Source organism: Eupeodes corollae, chromosome 1, assembly GCF_945859685.1.
Source record: "Eupeodes corollae chromosome 1, idEupCoro1.1, whole genome shotgun sequence".
Taxonomy (NCBI): domain Eukaryota; kingdom Metazoa; phylum Arthropoda; class Insecta; order Diptera; family Syrphidae; genus Eupeodes; species Eupeodes corollae.
The window spans coordinates 290,866,257-290,888,510 of record NC_079147.1 but is presented as its reverse complement, the minus strand read 5'-3'; the positions used below and the strand labels follow the sequence as shown (position 1 = coordinate 290,888,510).

General features: G+C 37.4%; 2 protein-coding genes across 3 annotated transcripts; one reads left to right on the top strand and one right to left on the bottom strand.

Annotated features, from left to right (window-relative positions):
• Window positions 1-4,950: 4,950 nt before the first annotated feature.
• LOC129939969 (general transcription factor IIH subunit 2) lies at window positions 4,951-6,570 on the bottom strand. Its single transcript, XM_056048179.1, has 4 exons — window positions 6,393-6,570; window positions 6,133-6,334; window positions 5,934-6,073; window positions 4,951-5,881 (listed from the first exon to the last, which is right to left on the bottom strand). The coding sequence occupies exons 1-4, from the start codon at window positions 6,455-6,457 to the stop codon at window positions 5,062-5,064; spliced, it is 1,227 nt and encodes a 408-aa protein (XP_055904154.1). The 5' UTR covers window positions 6,458-6,570; the 3' UTR covers window positions 4,951-5,061.
• Window positions 6,571-11,595: 5,025 nt separating this feature from the next.
• On the top strand, window positions 11,596-21,950 carry LOC129939966 (uncharacterized). 2 transcript variants are annotated; one of them, XM_056048174.1, is made up of 9 exons: window positions 11,596-11,994; window positions 17,493-17,556; window positions 17,636-18,079; window positions 18,149-18,341; window positions 18,407-19,127; window positions 19,185-19,325; window positions 19,388-20,261; window positions 20,320-20,943; window positions 21,011-21,950. In XM_056048174.1, exons 2-9 carry the CDS (start codon window positions 17,505-17,507, stop codon window positions 21,106-21,108), a joined length of 3,147 nt encoding a protein of 1,048 aa, XP_055904149.1. In that variant the 5' UTR covers window positions 11,596-11,994; window positions 17,493-17,504; the 3' UTR covers window positions 21,109-21,950. The 2 variants fall into 2 exon arrangements, with proteins under 2 accessions (XP_055904149.1, XP_055904148.1); XM_056048173.1 differs by having other exon boundaries at window positions 18,404-19,127.
• Window positions 21,951-22,254: the final 304 nt, after the last annotated feature.

The following is a 22,254-nucleotide window of genomic DNA, read 5'->3' as shown; positions in this document are numbered from 1 at the left end:
TGTCTGCATTAATAGCGGTGCCTAGGTAGACAAAGTCCTTAACTACCTCAAAGTTATAGCTGTCCATGGTGACGTTTTGTCCAAGACGTTGTCGTTCAGTGTCCTTTTTTGATGACAGCATATACTTAGTCTTGCCCTCATCGACCATTAAACCCATCTTCTTCGCTTCCGTCGCAATGCTCAAAAACACTCCACTGACATTACGTTTTGATCTTCCAATTATGTCAATATCATTTGCCTATCCGAGTAATAGGATGGACCTTTGAAAGATTGTGCCTCTAGTGTTGACGGTTGAGTTTTGCACAATTCTTTCCAGAACGATGTTGAAGAAGTCGCATGACAGTGCATCGCCTTGTCCAGAACCCTTTTTCACATCAAATGCATCGGTAAGATCTTTTCCGACCTTGATAGAGCAGCGTGCATTCTCCATCGTCATTCTGCACAAACGGATAAGTTTGACAGGGATGCCAAAACTAGACATTGCTCGGTAGAGCTCTTCCCTATAGATGCTGTCATACGCGGCTTTGAAATCGATAAAGAGATGGTGGGTATCGATTTGAAGCTCCTGGGTTTTTTCCAAGATCTGCCGTAGTGTGAATATTTGGTCGATAGTGGACTTTCCTGGTCTGAAGCCACACTGATAAGGACCAATCAGGTTGTTGACGAATGGCTTCAGACGTTCACATAATACGGCAGAGAGGATCTTATAAGCAATGTTAAGGAGACTAATGCCTCTGTAGTTGGCGCAGTTTAGAGGGTCTCCTTTCTTATGTATCGGGCTCACTATGCTGAGATTCCACTCATCGGGCATGCTTTCTTCCGACCAAATTTTGCAGATGAGTTGGTGCATGCTCCCTACCAAGTCATCTCCTGCTGCTTTGAATAGTTCGGTGGTGATCCCGTCAGCTCCAGCAGCTTTGTTTGACTTAAGTTTAGATATAGCTATCTTCACTTTGTCAAGGTCGGGTGGGCGGAATTGTTGATCTGCGTCGCCGAGGTTGAGTGGTTCTATCTCCCTTACAGCGGAATTCGGTTCGTCATCGCCGTTATATAATTTGGAGAAGTGATCTTTCCATATTCTCAGCATCGACTGTGGTTCTACTACGATGTTCCCTTGATCGTCTTTACAGGCTTCGGTTCGTGGCTGGTACCCTTGGGAGGTTTTTTTTACCTTTTGGTAAAATTTACGAACCTCATTTCTGTTGTGACATCCCTCTATCTCCTCGATCGCGCGCTTCTCATGCTCTTTTTTTCCATCTAAGAAGCCGGTGTTCCTCTCTCCTGTTCTGCTCGTAGACCTCGCGAGCAGCTCTAGTCCTTTTGTGCAGCGCCGTTTTGTATGTCTCTTGTTTCGCTGCGTGCGCTTGCCGGCATTCGTCGTCAAACCAGGGGTTTCGCTGTGGTGGCGTGAAACCTAGCACTTCAGAGGCGGCATATCTGATGGCTGCAAGGCAATGTTGCCACTGGTTTTCAATGCTTAACGCAGGAGGCATAGGACTCCTTAAGAGGTTATTAGAGACTCGATCGGAAAAGGACATGGCAGTCTCTTGCGATTGTAGCCGTCTAACGTCAAATCTTCTCACAGTACTTCCTTGTTTTGGCTTGGATCGGGATATCCGTAGCCGTACCTTGGCTACAACGAGGTAGTGGTCCGAGTCAATGTTGGCCTCTCGGAATGTTCGGATATCCTTTATACTGGAGAAGTGTCGTGAGTCGATCGCAATGTGGTCAATCTAGTTGACGGTTGATTGATCAGGAGATTTCCATGTCCCCTTGTGGATATTGAGATGCGTGAACTACGTACTAGCTACCAGAACGTCTCGCCCCGCAGCGAAATCGACCAGCCTGAATCCCGACAACGGAGGTAGTGTCGTGCAGGCTGTATCTACCGATTATCCCACCAAAGATGTCTTCTCTTCCTAGCTTGGCATTAAAGTCTCCTAAGACAATTTTAATGTCATAGCCAGGGCACTGCTCATATGTCTTGTCCAAGAGCTCGAAGAATATGTCTTTGGTGTCTTCATTTTTCTCCTCTGTTGGGGCATGCGCGCATATTAGGCTTGTGTTGGCGAATTTAGCCTTGATGCGGATTGTCGTGATGCGCTCGCTCACACTGTTGAAACTCAAGACTTTTTGCCTGAGCCTAGTTCCAACAACAAATCCACACCCAAATAGACGCTGTTTTTGTTCTCGGTAGCAGTCGCCGTAGTAGATATCGCAGTCTTTTAGTTTGCGTTTGCCCGGTCCATCCCATCGCACTTTTTGGATGGCTGTAATATCTGCCTTGCAGCAGTTTAGGGCTTCCGTTAATTGTTCGGCTGCACGTGGTCTGTTAAGGGACCTAACATTCCACGTACATATCCGAAGTTCGTTGTCCTTATTTCGTTTGCGTGGGTTGTCAACAGTGAATCCGTCCGTATCCGAGGCTTGTTGGTGCTTCGAAACTTAAGGTATTTTTACGTGGCCAGGAAGTCACCCCGAACGGCACAACCCCCAACCTGGAGGGCCAGATCCTTAGTATAACTCCAAGGAAGGGGAGCCGGATGAACCGCTCCTTATAGGCATGGGCTCCGAATATGTCGAAGAAGCCCTATAAGGTGTTCACTAAGTAGTTCGACCTTACTGGAACTGTAGACGCCACCGTTGATTCTATCTCGAGAATTCGTCCGCTGCCGCCTGGATAAGGAGAGGTGCCTTAGTGGAAACACCTCTCCCCCCCTCTCTCGTTTGCTGCCCCCAACAACTTTCCACAGGGGTTAGAACCCAATCTCCAGTTGAGGTACTAGGCACCCGATGTTCACCGCGAGGAGGTGAGAGTAGGAGTTGATAGACAGAGGATTGGGTTTTGAGAAAAACCTGTGGACGCTTGTGTCCTCTTGAATGCACATGTCTACCATTTGAACATCTTATCTCTTTCAGAACTTTTAATGAAAAGGTTCAGAATATAAAATTTTCTTAGACATATCTTATTTCCAAAAAAAAATGGTTGAGACATGATGTTTTTTTCCCCTGGAACGGGTTTTGGTGCTACAAACCGAACCCTGTTTTTTCACAGCCAAAGCTTGCAACATCGATTTATTCATTCATTCTTACTATTACAAAACATATTGTATTGGTGGAAATCATTGCATAACCATAATTGTATTCGACAAAAGCTTACAACTTTAAATGTTCCTTTCGCGGAACTCTAGTTTTTTCACTAACAAGCTGAAATCTTCAGAAATACTTACTTACTTACTTACTCGTAAGGTGGCGCTACAGTCCTGTGTGAACTAGGGCCTCACCCAACAAACTTCTCCATCTGGTTCGGTCTCTCCAGTTTCGCGCTCAACGTTTGGTGAAGTCACTTTCCACTTGTCCGCGCCACCTGATTCGTGATCTTCCTCTACTGCGCTGTCCTGTGTTTATGGATTCGAAGAATTTCCGCGCCGGAGCATTGGTTTCTATGCGCTCTTCGTGACCCAGCCATCTTAGTCGTTGGACTTTTACCCTTCTGACTAAGTTTACGTCGCTGTACAGCCCGTACAGCTCGTCATTCCATCTTCTCCTCCACTCCCCTTCGATACATACGGGACCGTAGATCTCAAGAAGAACTTTACTCCCTTAACGGCCCAGGTGCTTTCAAAAAATGTGGAAGCTCAGGAAAGGGATAAACTTCCTATTTATGAGCAAATATTTGCAACGAATTCACTGATATAATGGGAAAACAAGTCCTAATGAAAATTGAAGGTGAAATTAGATCGGCAAAATATTTTTCACTAAGTGTTGACAGTAATTCCGACCTTTCCAATATCGACCAGTAGTTGACTTTTATAGTTCGGTATGTTAAAAATTATGTTCCCATCGAAAGGTTCTTAAAATGTATACCTATTCAAGAGCATGAATCTGAAAATTTGGCTGACACAATCATGATATTTCATTAGAGGATTGTAGGGGACAAAGCTATGATAGTGCGTCTAATATGTCGGCAAAATATTCTGATTTGCGCAAGATTTAAGAAAAAGTGCGAATTTGCTACCTTTGTACCTTGTGTAGCACATTCTCTTAACTTGGAAGGCTTTCATGCGGATGGTTGTAAGCTGGAGGCAAAAAGTTTTTTAAGTGGTTCAAAATATATGTATGTACAACTTTTTTTATGTTTTTACCCATCGCTGGAATAAATGGAATGAATGTTTAGGTTCACATAGAGATCAAGCCTTTCTGAAACAAGATGGTCTGCACAAGCTGATGGTTATAAGCAAATTACTGAAGCCTTGACATCTATCTGTAGAGATCCAGAGCAAGCTCCAGACACAAAAAACAAAACTGGAGTTCTTCATTTTAATTTCTTTTATAAATGATCTAAGGGAGAATTATAGATTTGAAGCGTGTACCAAAATTCAGACTTACTGCATGGTATTACTTTTGATGGTCTGCACCATCCCTCCAGCTAATTGGGAAAGAAAAGTTTAAAATATCCAATTATTGACACTATTACTATTACTTTGCAATAAAAAATACTATCCAATAGCAGGTAGAATTCCTGCACCTCGTACAGGATTTAAAAGAATTCAATAAAGATGTAAATGAAGATCTTATTACAATATCAAAATTGTACAGTCTAATTAAAGTGGATGAAATCAGGAACACCTTCCAAATGTAGAAACTGCCTGTAGAATTTTTGTATCTTTGATGGTTTCAAACTGCAGTGAAGAGCGTTCATTTTCGAAATTCACATTGATGAAATGAGCTTTCATTCCATCCTTTTAAATTCTTCTCTATTCTGCCAAATATTTAAATTTTGAATATTTTAAGTCCAGAATCTATGTGTAAAAGCATAGTCCAAAAAACTCGTACTTTATAACTTCAAGATAAACTCCTTTCTGATATGAATTTTCCGAAAATCAATTCAAGTTTAATTTTAACCTCGCATTAAAAAAAAAGTGGCCTTAAAAACAAAATCTCCTCCTAAAAAAAAAATAACTTCATTTATTCTATTTCACATCGTGAATTTCAAAAAAGTGTAGCACATTTCATTCAAAAAGGTGTAGCACATTTTTTAAATTCTATTTGTTCATAAATCTAAAATTTTGGCGCTATAGGTTTTCTAGCAGCGACCATCTCCGCAATTCCCGGTATCGTATTACACCCAGGACACGTATGCATCGTGTCGTGGATGAAAACATCACAATCAGAGCAATAGTACTGTGAACATGTCCCACAGTGGTAGATGGACTTCTCATTCGACGTGGAGAAGACCTTTTGACAAGCGAAGCATTGTTGAGCTTGATTCGAGAATTCCATCTCAGTGAAATGCATCACCGGAAACAAGTGATGATAGGAACGAGCTAAGTGAGGTGCCGAGACCAAAGTTAACCCGCATATGAGGCATTCAACGGGAAGTTCGCAATATTTACTGTAACACTGCGGACAGTGATAACCGCCTGAGGTAAGTTTGCTAGGCTCATCGGAGTTGTCAACGTGACACATGCACATTGTCAACGCTGGGTCCTTGCCCTCATCGACTTTGGTGTGAGGGAAGCCCATTTTGATGAGGGAGTTCTCCTGCAGCTGGGCAGCAGTCGGAGGATCGACGTGGGCCAGAAGCTGATCTTTAAAATGACAATCATCGAGAACAGCTCCGAAGGTGCCATTTGTCTCCATCGTCAGCCTGCGACATGCATGAATTTCGGCTGACAAACTTATAACCGAACAGCGAATGCTTTCGCTTTTGAGTGCTTCGATAGTTTGATTGATGTCAACGGGATCACAAGTCGTCAGACTGCCCATTATCACGAGGATCTCTCGACTTGCATGAGAAGGCACGACTTTGAGCGTTTTCATAGCTAGATCGAGGCCATTCTGGAGCGAGGGTTCTCCAACGAGGGTAAGTTTAGTGAGACTGAAATGAAAGAAAATTATGTAGAATTCATTTTGATTGATTATTGCTATACCCTTTGATAGCTTCCATATGGCACTGAGCGGTTCCAGTAAGGTCTGTTATCTTCTCAGCTCGTTTGCTCTTCAAGGTAATGATTCCCATTTGACTAATTGGATTCTGGTCGAAGAATTCTTCTATGAAAATTTCTAGGAGCTATAAGGAAGAAGGGCTTTAAGAGGTTTCCCTCAGAGCTAATTGCAAGTTTCTACAACCTTCAATGTACATAAGAATCTTGTTGGTTTTAGATCTGGCATTGTCATAGCTTCGGAACAATCTAACACCAGATACAAGTGTCTCATCATTCCTAAGCGATTCTTGATGGTTTTTTCAGCTTGGCGTTTGCGTTTGGCTTTTTGGATGATGTCGGCAATGACACCATCCAGAAGACCATCGTCGTCTTCTTTGATTGCTTCCCTGACAAACAAAACACCATATTAGCCGTGTTGTTTTGAGATTGAACATTGTGTCTTACCATGTTTTCTCGTATCCAGTTTCCCAGCGATATTCCTTGGGATCTTCTCCGTCAATGTTTTCCATGATTGAAGTTTAATTTTTTATAAATTCTGATAGAAAACACTTTAAACCGGCAAAGGACTCTCCAAATCAAAATCTAACAAAATGAATAGGTATACGTCCAAGCGAAAACAATTGGATATGTCAAAAATTTGACAGAATGCACTTATAATATTCACCTTTTAACACCAATCAAACTGTTGGTTGATTATCTGCGAGCACTGCTTTCGTTAAGGTGAAATTCGATGCGATGGTATCCGATGCAATCAATTTAAATACGTTCACAATTTGAGAAAATTTACACTTTTAATGGGATACTTACACTGCAACAATTTTAAACTGTTCGTACACGAGTACAACAATTTCGAACTGATTTTTTAGTTTCGAATGCTGAATTAACAATCTTTCGTGACAATTTGATTCTACATGCCATACAAATTCTTAATTTTTGCTAATAAAAAAGAATACTGGAATTTTTTGAATTTATTTGCTGAATACAAGAACAAAAAAGAGTTGCCTTGACTTTTAGAACAGGGTCAATAACAACGCCGAAAGTTGACCACGTTCTATTTGAAGTTTGATTACAAACATTGAAGATGAAGTTTCATTATACACAATAAACAATCATTTTTCTTTGGTTCTTTTATTTTATTTTTATTTTATTTTCATCCCTTCATTAAAAGAAAAAACTTAAATATTAAACTCATGTTTTAAGAAATACATTATTTATGAATTATATTCAATTTACTTGACATTTCTCAAGCAACCTTAAATGGAACCTTTTCCTTTGTCATTAATTTTGCTTTACAAAATTATAGAAATAATTGCGTAATTTTTGACATTGGTAGTTTGACTGATCAACAATTTCTAACAATAGTTGTCCCTAAATGATTGTAACAAATTCGAGGAATTTATTAATTGACACTTCAAGTGTCCAGTTAAAAGCTAAAATCAATATGTCAAAAAAAAAAATGTACAAAGATTTTTCTGTCACTAAATTTTGTGTCAAAGACAGAAAGGTTTAAATGGTGGATTTACATGGATCTGCACTTTTATTTAAAATTTCAAAAACGCATGAAAATTCATATAATCCAGAAGTAAATATCTTCTGCATTCAGTTCTTTCCTCTGTATATCATAAACATTAATTTTTTTCAAATATCAAATGAAGTTGCATGTAAGCTAACCATAAATGAGAGCTGTAAGTGATATGTCAAAAATATGAAAACTATAACTGGCCCCTAAAGTTGTTTATATTGGGCACCACACAAACTACTGTTCTTATTTTTACCTCAAAAAATATTTGTTTTACATGTAATCATGACTTTTTCTTCACTTTTCTTTCAACTGTATAAGTAAACGGAAATCATACAGCCAAGTTCAAACGCCCTTAAACATCATAATGACTTGAGAAAAACAGAAAGACATTTTTTTTATTTAATTATTTATTAAAAAAAAGAACTTAAAATACTTACTTCTTATTTTAATTAATCGATTACATGGCAAGGTTTGGAAATACCTTCACACTTTCTATGCAATAAACAACTTAAAATGGAATTTATCGACTTGCTGTTAAGTTTCCTGCAACCTAAAGTAGTTAACAGTTGCTGAGAGTTTCTATCTGCATTTCATTGCTGGCAACTTGAGTAACTTTTAAATATTTTGCCCTCAATTACAAAACTATTTCTATTGTTTGCCAACTTACAAATAAAGAAAAGAACGTATGGAAAATTCCGTTCTCTATAGCCAATGAAGATGTCAACAAAGCTTTTCAATTTGTTGTTTTCTTCTTGAATTAACAAAGTACTTTTTTTTCTATTGACACTTTAAATGGGAAGAAATTTATTGCAAATCTTCAATTTTAATTACAAAATACACAAATAAAGCATTCCAAAAAGATATTCGAAGTTACCTACTTGCCAGCAAAAAGCAACTCAATTAGCAACTTAAACTTTTTGGAAACTAAGTTGCTTAGTAGGCACCAAGCTTTAATATCATTGTATGCACCTTTTCACTTTTGACAGTTCTATAAACAATTGAACTATTGTTTTAAGAGCTTTTTAATAATTGACATATTACTGAATTTTTAATACAAAATGATTTTTTCCAATCTAAATAACCAGAAAAAAATTCGAAATCAAATATTTTCCATTTTTTTTTCCTAATGTGTGTTCGAATTAGAATTAAATATATCTCATTTTGACGTTTACTGATTTTGTCTCTTAAAAACTTGGTTGTTAATAAGAGAAAGGGGAAAAGTAAGAGAACAGTTTTTGTTTGTTAAAGACAGAATAGAATGTCATCAAAAGATGACAAACAAAAGTTGAGTGATCGACTGCCTAAACACAATGGTGTACTCGCAGCTGAAGCATTTATAAATAAATAAATAGGGTGGCGCAACAGTCCGTTGAGAACTAGGGCCTAGTGACTTACAACTCTCAACCATTCCTGTGTGCGAGTAATGTTGTCAGAAATGGAGGGACAAGAGATACTCTTGGAGAATTTGTCAATTACTCGCAAGAGGCAGTACCCTTGAAAAGACTTTTAGATGGCAGAGGCAGGGTTCGAACCCACTACCTCTGGCATGACAGTCCAACTCACTAACCATCATGCCACGGGTACTACAGCTGTAGCATTTAGTAATGTCAAAAACTGAAATATTCGAAAATAGTATACAACGCAACTTTAACTTATTGCTGCGGCTACAAGTTGAATTTCAAATGACAGGTAGAGTCATTCAATACCTTCCTATTTTATGCACTCCATACACGATTCAATTTTATGTTCAATTTAGTTGTCAACTAAATTGATACTTCGCCACACACTACATAAACGTTGTTGTAAGACTTCTGCTTCAACTGTCAAAACATCATTTTTTTTCATTTTTTGTTTATTTTTTTAAGAACAAATACAAAACCACACCGAAACAGAGAGACGAGACATCAGACATGACCACAGAGATAATTCTATTGAGATTATTCACGTCTCTGTTTTTTTATCTCATTTAATTTCTTGCTAAGAAAGAGATGGAATGCGTTTGGTTTGACAGTAAATCAAATGACTTGCCTACACACACCTCAACTAAGTTGAAAACATTCACATCAACTTGAACAAATTCAAAATCTTTTGATTTTCTTCCAACTCAATCGTCAACCTTCAAAAAAATCAAATTCAAGCCCACACACGAGTTGATTTGATGAAACTGACATTAAATTGAAAGACAAGTTGAATTGTGTATGGAGTGCTTTAAAGAAGGCGTCATTTTAAGTTAATAAATTATATGATTTAATTTAACAAAGATATAAGATATATAAGTTATTCTAAACCTTTGTAGTCGACCAGTGCGACGTCAGTGAGCTTATTTCTTGACAATATGATGATCATCAAATCTTTATTAAATCCTGGTCAAAAATTTGTTCCCATCGAGTTCCCAGTTTTCTATTAAATTATACTTTGTTGTTCAAATAGAACGCAATTAAGGCCACCGGTCACTGAAATGCAACAGTCAAATTGAAGATTACGTTTTTTATAAAGAACGCGACGGTAAAACGTCAAAACAGGAAGAAAATTAAGGATAGGAGAAAAAGGACCCCCTCTTTTCTGTTAGTATTTTTGCTGCTCACTGTTCACGAATAATTTAAGTTCTTAATACAAATTCTTAATTTTTGCTAATAAAAAAGAATACTGGAATTTTTTGAATTTATTTGCTGAATACAAGAACAAAAAAGAGTTGCCTTGACTTTTAGAACAGGGTCAATAACAACGCCGAAAGTTGACCACGTTCTATTTGAAGTTTGATTACAAACATTGAAGATGAAGTTTCATTATACACAATAAACAATCATTTTTCTTTGGTTCTTTTATTTTATTTTTATTTTATTTTCATCCCTTCATTAAAAGAAAAAACTTAAATATTAAACTCATGTTTTAAGAAATACATTATTTATGAATTATATTCAATTTACTTGACATTTCTCAAGCAACCTTAAATGGAACCTTTTCCTTTGTCATTAATTTTGCTTTACAAAATTATAGAAATAATTGCGTAATTTTTGACATTGGTAGTTTGACTGATCAACAATTTCTAACAATAGTTGTCCCTAAATGATTGTAACAAATTCGAGGAATTTATTAATTGACACTTCAAGTGTCCAGTTAAAAGCTAAAATCAATATGTCAAAAAAAAAAATGTACAAAGATTTTTCTGTCACTAAATTTTGTGTCAAAGACAGAAAGGTTTAAATGGTGGATTTACATGGATCTGCACTTTTATTTAAAATTTCAAAAACGCATGAAAATTCATATAATCCAGAAGTAAATATCTTCTGCATTCAGTTCTTTCCTCTGTATATCATAAACATTAATTTTTTTCAAATATCAAATGAAGTTGCATGTAAGCTAACCATAAATGAGAGCTGTAAGTGATATGTCAAAAATATGAAAACTATAACTGGCCCCTAAAGTTGTTTATATTGGGCACCACACAAACTACTGTTCTTATTTTTACCTCAAAAAATATTTGTTTTACATGTAATCATGACTTTTTCTTCACTTTTCTTTCAACTGTATAAGTAAACGGAAATCATACAGCCAAGTTCAAACGCCCTTAAACATCATAATGACTTGAGAAAAACAGAAAGACATTTTTTTTATTTAATTATTTATTAAAAAAAATAACTTAAAATACTTACTTCTTATTTTAATTTAATTTCCAACTATTAAAACAGAATGACTGACAATGAACTGTCAAACGCCCGACCGGAAAGAAAATAGATATATACATGCTTTGACCAACTTTATGGTATAAAGCTGCCGAAACGCCTCATGTAACATTTCATATTGTCCCATCATAGTCCATTGATTTTATTCAATTTTATATTTAATTTCAGTTATCATCATTTTAACTTAATCTATTTGTAATTTAAAAAATGACCACTCTTCTGCTTTTAAATTCCATTCAAAACACAAATATTAAACAAAAAATCAATTTTAATTTTATTATAAATCTCTCTTCGAACTTCCAAGTGCAAACGCACCCCAAATCCCTACACTCTGCCTGCAACGCAAAATAAAATACAATAAAAAAAAACCTATGCACAAAGCCATTTCGGCCATTTTGTTTCGTCGAATAAAAATACCTTCTTCGGCAGGCTGTCAATTCAACTTCATCACGCGTCGCTCATTGGCCAAGCGACTGCGACATTTTAATAAACGGACGAGAAAAATTTACAAATTTTACTTTGGTTTCTCTTTCTACTTTTGCATCTTCTCTATTTTCTTAAAAAAAAATATTATCACAATTTAAATATTTAAAAAATAAAAAGAAATATCAATCGTATTTTTAAATTTATTTCAATATAACAAATCCAACCAACAATAAATGTGAATGAAAATAAAAGTTAAACCCAATTTGACAAAAAGTGTAAGAAATTTTCGCGCTATTCCCGCACAACACACAAGAGGGATACCGAAAATCGGGTTGAGAAATAAAATAAAATAAAAGCAAAGAAAAACCATTTATAGTGTTTTTAAAAACAAAGTTGCACCTTAAACTTTATCCAGGTGGGTTACGATATTTAGTTTGATAATTTATTTTCTCAAAATCGTTTGTATTTTAGTTTTATTCTGTGTGCCAAAGTGTTGAAAGTTTGATATTTATTGTTTTTTCCTCCTGCTCATTTCCTAAGAGAAAAGCAAAGTCGTCTTTAACTTCAACGACGACGACTACGCTACGGCGATGGCAAAGAGGAAAGAAAGTCCACGACGACGACGCGCGTACTTCTAGATTTAATTTGCATTGCAATTGAAAATAATTTAAAAAATCTTTGCTTACTATAAAGAGTGCTTTTGTTTCTGTTAAAATAGATTTTCTAAATGCATGAATGGTGAGCCACCTCGGAGAGTTTTCAAAAAATCCTGAATGTTTGATAAGAAGAAGAATCTATTCGATTCGAGGCAATTGGAAAATTTGGCGGCAGAAATTTTCATTCTATATTTTGACGCTGGTCTCACTTTCGGTCTCCGTCTTCTTCAGTTTTGATGGGAACAATTTTATATCTATCAAAAAATATACTTCATACTTGACAACTCCGCTTGTCAGTTTTTCAGTTTTTGTGTGCTACTGCTAGTTCGGCTGTTCTTAAATCGGCAACAGCTAGTGATGTGTTGTTTTGGGTCTATCTAGGTCTGCCTTTTGATTTATGCAGAATTTAGATGAATACTCTTTTTGTTGATGCCTCTTTCTTATATAAATTGTGGAAATAATGTATTTTCGATCGAAAGGATGACTTAATTTTTGCTTTGGCTTACGTGAAGATAAAAATGCAACAAGAGTAGGTTTTGTTTTCTACCTACTTTGGTATTCAATAATAACCTACTACTAGAAAACAAAATCAATGGCTATGGGGATACCTACTCGATTTCATGCACATTGGAAACTGTACTTTTGTTTCTTCCAATGAATTGCCAACAGCATTTTTCTTGAAAATATTCTGATAAACAAATGCCATAGATTTATATTTACATGTACCTTTCTGACTATTTTTCTAGGGGTTACTTTTAGGGCATATCGTTCCAAAACTGTATATTTTGACTTATCGCGCTAAGCTTATAACTTTTTGATTTTGTTTCTTTTAATTTACTTGAAAGCTTAGCCAATTTAAAAAATCATTTGTTGTTCCAAAGACTATACAATAAATTACGAGGTCATGGCCAAAGCAAGTTGTTTCTGACAAGAAAATAAACTGTCTGTGTCGACTCCGTAACCTAGCTTAGTCAAACTTTACATTCTAAATGGCAGTTAAAAAAGTTTTTCAATTTACGTGAACAAACTTAAGAGTAAAGTGTCGAAAATAAAAAAAAAAAAAAATATACTGAGTTGGCACTCGTGATTAAAAGTAAGTCTAGCGCATGTGTTAGCACAACCAAATTGTTGTTATAATAATCAAAACAAAACCTGTAAATGTCCATAATAGTGCCAAAGCGTGCCGCCTTGTTGCACGTATGTTTCAATACAAAGTCCCTCTTGAAACTAACTGAAATTCCAAGTAGTTATGGTCTACAGTCCCCAGAACAACTTGCATCCTTAAACCAATTCAAAAACAATTGGGTGATGATTTTTTAGAAATGCTTACTGTTTTTTAAAAGGTTTAAATTCGTCGTATTGTGCTACACTTTCCAATACACTTTTGTCTTTCCTCCAGTTGTTAACTTTTTTTTAGTTTTTCATATCAAGAAAAATTAGGAGTGAAATTTTATTAATGACTATTTTTTTTTTCTATATTTTAAAATTTTACAAACCATTTAATTTTGTCGTAATGTTCGTTTAAAAATAATCGTGTTTGTAATTTTATTTCGGCTAGTAAAGATTTCGGTGAAAATGAACACCAGCTTTCTCAATATTGACTAAGTTACCTTAATTACGCTTGTCTGCTTTTTGGCATAGACCATAAAGTTCCCTAGTAAAAAAATGTTAAGGGGTTTTGAATCATAAAACTTGTGTACCTAAGCTGATTATTAAAATCAAGTTTTTAAAGTTTCCATTGTTAGAATTTTTGTGGTGTGGTCTAAAAAATGTTATATTAAAAAAATAGATGGAAACTTACTTACTTAAGGTGGCGCTATAATCCTGTGTGAACTACGGCCTCACCGAACAAACTTCTTCATCTAGCTCGGTCCCTAGCTAAATGTCTACAGTTTCGCGCTCTAAGTTGGGTGAGGTCACTTGCCACTTGTGCGCGCCACCTGATCCGCGGTCTTCCTCTACTGCGCTGTCCTGTGGGTGTGGATTCGAAGGCTTTCCGGGAAGGAACATTGGTTTCCATGCGCTCTACGTGACCCAGTCACCTTAGTCGTTGGACTTTTACCCTTCTAGCTAAGTCTCGCTGTACAGCTCGCCGTTCCATCTTCTCCTCGCCTCCCCTTAGATGCATAAGGGACCGTAGATCACACTAAGAACTTTCTTCTCGAACCAACTCAAGGTGCCTTTATCCGCTTTTGTCATAGTCCATGGTTCTGCACCGTATAGCAGGACGGGAATGATAAGTCTTATATAGCGACACTTTGGTCCCTCGAAAAAGGACTTTACCACTCAACTGCTTTCTTAGTCCAAAGAAACAGCGGTTAGCAAGAGTTATTCTGCGTTTGATCTCAGCGCTGGTGTTGTTTTCTGCATTTACAGCGCAGCCTAGGTAGACGAAGTCCTTGACTACCTCAAAGTTACGTCTGTCGATGGTGACGTGTTGACCAAAACGTCGTTGTTGTATGGCCTTTCTTGACGACAGCATGTACTTTGTTTTGCCCTCATTAACCGTTAAACCCATTTTTGCCGCCTCTGCCTCAATACGCACAACAGCCCCATTGACATCACGCTGAGTTCTTCCGATTATGCCAATGTCATCAGCATATGCTAGTAATTGGACAGACTTTTGAAAAATAGTGCCTCTAGTGTTGACGTGTGAGCTCTGCACTATTCTTTGAAGATGTTAAACAAAATCACATGACAGCGCATCACCTTGTCTAAAACCTTTTTTGGCATCAAAAGGTTCTGTTAAGTTGTTTCCAACCTTCATGGAACAGCGTGAATTCTCTATGGTCATCCTGAACAAACGGACGAGTTTAGCAGGGATGCCAAAACTAGACATGGCTCTATACAGGTCGTCCCTGTAGATGTCATATTCGGCCTTGAAATCTTTGGAAATTTGGTGTTCTTGGGTTTGTTCTAGGATCTGCCGTAATTGGAATATTTGATCGACTGTAGAATAGATGGAAACACCAATCTAAAAAAGTTTATTTTTTCTGAATAAAGTTTTTTTTAAGTACATTATTGGTCTTTATGTTATTTACAAATTTGTAGATAAAAAACAAAGGTATTAAAACTACAAACTTACTCGAAATTCCAAATTTTTATAATACGAATTGCCTTTGGTTTGTGAATTTTGAACCATGATGGTTCCTTTCCATTTTAAGGGCATACTTATAGTGAAATTTTAATTACTGCCAATGTAGCTGTAACATAAAAAGAACAATTTTCTGTCGAAGCGTAATTCTAACGCTTTCATGAATTTCCATTAGTTTACCCTTACTCTTAGTGTAGAGATTCTTTTTTCTAAAGCTCACCTCCTCCCTTATTTTCCTAACCCTCGCACTATGTTTAAAGTATAAAAATGAAAGTAGACGTATACCCTTTTAATAGTTACTTACTTAAGGTGGTTGTAAACAAACAGCTCATTCAGTAGCTAGCTGTGTACAGTTTCGCATTGTCCCCTTTCAAATTGATTGAGGCCCTCTCCCACATACGTGGGCCTCTACCAAAGCCGCAATCTTCCTCTACTTAACCGTTCTTTAGAATTATGTACATCAGAAATACTTTCCATTTGCTCTACATGGGCCCAGACATCTAAGTCGTTGTATTCTAATTCTGTTGACTATGTCAGTGTCCCTGTACAGCCCGTATAAGTGACTTTTGCACCTTCCTCTCCAATCTCCGTCTATGCAGACGGGACCGAAACTCACCAGGAAAATTTTCCTCTCCAGGCATCTGAAGGCGTTCTGATTTTACCTTGGCAAGGTCTTTGCCTGAGCTCCATAAATTAGAACCGTGATAGTGGCGTGATATTGAGGATGACTTCAGTTGATCGAGGAAGGACTACTACTCCGTTGGATTTCAGCTTTGGTCTGAATTGATAGCTCTCCTAAGGTAATGAGAGTCCTCAATTACTTCAAAATTATAGCTTTCTATGGTGACATTTTATTCAAGGCCTCTAAATAAAAGTAGACAAATATAACTTTTTTAAGTAGTAGAGCGATGAATGGACGAATTCCCCAAGAATTACCAAGAAAATCATAATAGGGTTCTTAATTTAGAAACTAACACCTAAATACTTGATTACATACTTACTTGGTCGGCCTGGCCGATGTCTCCCTCATAGCTGCTACAACCGGTATCCGCTTCGGGCTTCTTTCAGCATTCTTTCACGATTGTTGGCCTTCGACGCCATTCAGTTGCTCACCCCAAGGCTTCAGACGTCCTGATCCACGAAATCTCTCCATGTAAGCGTGTTCTTGTGGTCTGCCACGCTGCCGCCTACCATAAAATGTACCCAAATTATTTTCCGAGCTGGTTTTTTACATTTTTGTCATAACAATTGCTTTGAGTTAGTTTGCATGCTCTTTATGATTCTACCGTCCCCGAAATCTTCCTTCCACGCATAAGGAGCCAACAATTCTCCTCTCACCCAGACCCAAAAGCCTCCAATCCATTTTGTGACCACTGTCAGAACTATTCCCGTGTACAACAGTATCTTTGCAGTTATGGGAAGGATTCTGGATATAAAAAGCAGTCGTCATTACCATGTACTTTGTTTTTCCCAAAGAGCAAGTCCTAAATCTTAATGCAGACTGCTTAGTGTAGTTGAAGGAATCTTGTACAGTTTGTTTAGTTCTCCCTATAATGGTGTCGTCTGCGTATGCCAGTATCTGTCTGGACTTGGAGACGATATTCGCAAACGTATCTGAGTCACGGATTGCAATCTCCAATGCCAGATTTAAGAGAGGTCATGCCCTCTTCATCCGTTATAGATCCGGCTATTTTTACTTGTTCTTTTGATCGTGGCCGTGTTAATTTATTTGAGGTGCCGAATTCTTCAGGGCTTAACTTAGTTCTACCCTTTCGATGATAGTTGTATCGTGTGGAGCTATAGGGTCTATGTAGGATAGAGGAGAGTATCTTATACACGGTATTTTAGAACATGACACCTCTATTATATTTGCTGCATGTTGTGATATTTTCTTTTTTTTTCGTTTGTGGTAGATGACTTTTTCACTATTGTTTTGTGCCGTTTTCATTGTTTCACTTTTAACTACGGCTTCAGCATATGAAGATACAGATATCGAATAGTATTCTGTGTTAACCTCCCTCTCCTTCCACCGCCTTTGTCTTAAAGTAATTTTTTATCCTAAGAAACCAACACTAAGAATTCATGCGCGGAACAACAAATTGCTTCCGAAAAGTTTTGAGTCAAAAAATGTACTTACCCTATTTTTCTGTTTCTCTTTTAAAGAATTCAACAATCATGGTTGGAATAGATCCTTCCGATATCGGAAAACATCAAAAGCTGATAAAAAGTAAGTTGAGCTTTAAAAATAATCAACTCAAAAAGTTTATCCATCTAACATCACTTTATTAAACTCTCCCTCAATATAGTCGCTCAAGAAGATATGTCACAAATCGATGTACTCGTTTGTGGTCGATGCTTAGGCGTCTTTCATTTCGTTGAAGAATTCAAAGACCACAAACGATTTTCATGTGACAAAGAGACACAAATTCGTGATGGTCCAGATACGAAACCCAAAATCTGGGCATTCTTGCTTTGGAAAGCCACTCAAATAAATAACAAAGATAACAACAACAGTAGCAACAATAGTAGCTTCAACAGTACTCTGAACAGCAGCAATAATCAACAAAATTCATGGGCACTCTATCAAACATGGGTTAAAATGGAAGAAAGTATTCGCGAGACATGGATTGTAGCGGGAAAAACGATACAATCCTTTGCTAAGATGGGTCATGGTGGGCTTCAAGAGATGCCAGTTAAAATAACAAAAACCGTCGTTGATAATGCTTCGAATCCATCTACGGAAGCTAAAAGTTTGTTCACAAAATAAATCTTTTAAATTCAAAGCAAGTTGATGTTATTTTATCTTTTTAATTTTCTAGAACCACAAATTCCACAAGCCAAACAAATTCTAACCAACACCAAGGTCCCGATAATAACAAAAAAACAACACGAAGAAGAAGGCAATGATCTCTCGCCGATTCGTAATGCGGTTGTGAAAAAACCACCACTGCCAGTTCAGCAGATCCCTAGTAAATTGGTTACCAGTACACCCATTCAACGTGCACCTTTAATGTGAGTATAACTTAGTCTTCCATTTGATTTAAGTTTTCAATAAATTGTTACCTCTCTAATAGTAGTCGTCGTGCCAAGCGAACCATTCCCAATGCAAATGGAGAAACAGAAGATGAAATCGTTGAGAAAATTGTCGCCAAACGTTTTAATCCCCGGAGAAAAATGCATGAGTACTTGGTCAAGTGGGAATCGTGTTCGCATGAGCACAATACTTGGGAACCGCAGGTTCACTTGGAGAATGTTCCACAAATCTTGGAAACCTTCGAAAAACAACTTGCCCGTCAAAAAGAGCAACGAGCCGCACAACAGGCTAAGCAACAGGCAGCCAGTCTCGCTGCCGCCATCAAAGTGGTGGACTTGAAGAAAGATGTCATAAAAGATCCGAATAAAATAGAAGAGACAACCAAAATGAATTTATCATCGCCCGGAAGTGATTCAAGTCGATTGTCGAGAACGTCCAAAAACAAGGCTATGGATCAAGTGAAACAGTGGTGTGCCGATGAACCAGTGGAGAATAATGCCCCAGCAGGTGGTGTAGCAAATGTACAAACGAACACCCCACAGCCCATGCAAGCTGCACATCCCGTCTTACAAACAAGTAATTTCGGTGCTGGAAGCATCCCGGCTTTGAAGAGAAAGCTGGACGATAGTGATTTCGATGAATCAGCGATGATTGGCGACGAGGACTTGGAGGAGGACCTCATCCCGTCGCACACGGTGAAAAGAATGAAAAATGGCGACACCGTCTCGGTGAGGGTTGAGACGAAAAATGAGCGTGCTGTTGAGGTTAGTTCTTAGAGCTTTTCATTTTAAAAGTTCTTTTTCTAATTGATTTCCTTGCAGTCGAAAATAATAAAAGTCAATGGAAGCATGAAGAACACAAGCGCAACAGAACAGTTTTCAGCTGATGTGATCATCACTCAAGACACCAACACTTCTGGAGTTGTCAAAAAGGCTGGCTTCAATGGGACAACATCAACAAATGTAAGTAACTTTGATTCTTTGATGATTTAATCAAACTTAAAGCATATTTTTTCTTTGTTAAGGCTTCACCAAAAACTGAAGCTCACATTCGCGTTGTTTCGAAGGGAGAAACAAATAGCGGAATTGTCCGAATGGGTAGCGAAGTTGCTGCATCCTTAACTTCAAATGTAAATGAAAATGGCCCCGTTCAACACAACAACCAAGTCACCACGCAAACTTCGAATACAATTATGACTCCAATTCATCGTCCTCAAGTTAATAAAACCCTGACTTCTAATCCCCTGTCAAATATTGGAAACATTCAAATAACGCAGGTCCAACAATCGAACATGGCTAGAAGCTCGAGTCCACGACTTATAAATAGTCAAACGACAATTGCACGTACCGCACCATCTGTAACGTATCATCAACAGCAACAGCAGCAACAACAGACCCGAATTCAAGCGGGAACACCCAAAACAGTGCAGACAAATACTCGTGTGCTCCAAAGTCAACCACGAACGGCGACCATTGCTCAAAGAAAATCCCAATCGCCAGGCATTCAACAGACATCGCCAACGTCTGGAAAAATGATTATTCCTCGAGGCAAGGTAGCACCTGGTGGAAACACACAACAACAACAGCAGCAACAACATCAACAACAATCAGCAGTTGCCCGTACTCAAACTCCAGAGCAAAAGATTCTGCAACTCTCGAAATCTGGTGACTTGAAAGTGACAAAGAAAGTTATGTCGAAGGAAACTACTTCGAAACAACAACAAGTCCTTGCCAGGCACCAATCACAGGTTCAGATACAGAAAGTCCAACAAATTGCGCCACCCATGCGACATGTCGGGGCGCCGAAACAGAAGCAGTCTCAGGTGAAGACGGCGGTGATGGATGTTTCGTCATTTAACCATGAGGAACACCAGCAGCAGGCCTTGTGTCCTATCACTGGTAAGGGTTTTCAAAAAATATTTCCAAAAGTATCTCTTCAATGTTTATCGTTTTTTAGGTAAAATACTTGGACAGGTAGAAGGAACGGAAATCCACGAGGAGCAACACCATCAAATCGCAACAATGCAATCGGGCGTTCTGCAAACGCAGCTGCTCACGACCGCCGATCAGCAACACGAACAGGGCGACTTCCAGGAAATGGAGCAATCTGGCAATCTTTTACAGCTTGCTGATCAGCAACTCATGACCAACGAAGATGGCTCACCATTGCTTGTTACAGGGGAGGACGGCACCGTCTATCAAGTGGCCGGCAAAAATGCCGAGGGACAAACGATACTTGTTGCTCAAGGGGCTGATGGGGAACAGCAATTCGCGTATGTAGCTGCCGCCGAGGGTGACGAGAACAATGTTCTCACGCTAGATAATGCTGTGGCCGAAGCTGTAGCACAACTATCACCCGAACAACAAGCTGAAGCGCTGGCCGCCGCTGCTGCTGAATCTGGCCAGTACATTTTGAAACAAGATGATGGCACCACAGGCGAATTGGTTAGTATGAGCGAAGCAAACGAAATGAATCCCGCGCAACAAGGTCAACTGTGCATTCAGACAGGCAGCGAAAGTGGCGAATCACAAGATCAAAATATACCCGCTGAAGTTGTTCAAGCTGATCTCCCATCACCTGGTAAGTTTTAAAGTCATCCTCAATGTCTATGTTTACTTATGTTTTTTTTCTTTATTTTTTTTTCAAGGCGGAACAAGACGCGTCGTTCTATTACTGCAAGATGGTACGTTTATGATAACTCAAATGCAGGACGATGAATACAAGTCTCTTAATATAGCGTCATAATGTAACTAGGTGTCACTTTTATCATGTAACTTAAGTAGGTTTATAATAATTTAAACATTTAAGTATCGTGTTAGATCCCATTTCTTCCTGCTTCTCCCAGATATAGTAGACGATAGATAGATATGCACCCACAACCACTACTATACCACATTATATACCTTCCTTTTGTTTTATACCTTGTTTTTTGTCTCACTCCCTTTTCATTAATTATATACTGCAAGCCCTTTAGACTCTTTCGCTGGACAAAACATTTTTGTTGTATATATTTATGTTGGCGAAAGAGTCTCGAGTAGTCTTGAGTCTGTTCGAAGAAGAACGCTTCTTTTAAGATTCATTTTATTTTATTCTTTTCAAAAAGTAAATAATGCCTTTCGCGTTTCTTATATCCCAAAAAAAAAACAAAAGCTCTGATTTACCCAAATTTATAATGGGTAAGCAAATCAAGTTTATATAAGTATATTAATTTTGTTTTTCTTTTAAAACATCTTCTTTCAAGACTAAATATTAATTATAATTGACCGCGAAATTATAATATTTTTTTTTAATTATATTAACTAAAAAACAAAACAAAGTTTTCCCTGTTTTCATTCAATTGAAATATTTGAACAAAAAGAAAAAAGAACGCAATTCAAGATTTATATAAAAATTGTTTTATTTTTTTTTTTGAAATTTAGATTAAATCGATTTTTATTAAATAAAAAAAAAACAACAAGATAATGGAAAATTTAACTGTTTAACATTCATCGTTAAATAAAAAATATATATATATATATTAATGTATAATTCTAAAGTAAGAAATAAAAGAATATTAATAAAAAGAAAAACAACAATGTATTGATGAATTATGAATTTTTATAAGTTGTTTCTTTTAAAGGGTGTCCACTGGTTGAGTGATGCAAAAAGGATGAAATGATTAATTTACTTGTAAGGTAAGTCAAACTTATAGGCTGGGTAAGAAAAGGTATAACGTCCCGTTTTAGGTGAACCTCGTATCTAACTTTTATGGTTACAAGTTAGTAATTTTTTCTGATATAATTTCAATTTTCAAGGCCTTAACTTTTATTGAAATTATTTGTTGCTTCACTGAATTAAAATGTTGGTTTTATAGATACGAGGATGACGTAGAAATGGGACGATTATGACGAA

Excerpts from the sequence above, each read along its gene's own strand:
- LOC129939969 (XM_056048179.1), bottom strand. The coding sequence starts at position 6,457 with ATGGAAAACATTGACGGAGAAGATCCCAAGGAATATCGCTGGGAAACT. Across the intron at positions 6,335-6,392 it reads ACTGGATACGAGAAAACATG|GGAAGCAATCAAAGAAGACG; the intron begins GTAAGACACAAT and ends TTTGTTTGTCAG. Across the intron at positions 5,882-5,933 it reads CATATGGAAGCTATCAAAGG|TCTCACTAAACTTACCCTCG; the intron begins GTATAGCAATAA and ends CTTTCATTTCAG.
- LOC129939966 (XM_056048173.1), top strand. The coding sequence starts at position 17,505 with ATGGTTGGAATAGATCCTTCCGATATCGGAAAACATCAAAAGCTGATA. Across the intron at positions 19,326-19,387 it reads ATGGGACAACATCAACAAAT|GCTTCACCAAAAACTGAAGC; the intron begins GTAAGTAACTTT and ends TTCTTTGTTAAG. Across the intron at positions 20,262-20,319 it reads GGCCTTGTGTCCTATCACTG|GTAAAATACTTGGACAGGTA; the intron begins GTAAGGGTTTTC and ends ATCGTTTTTTAG.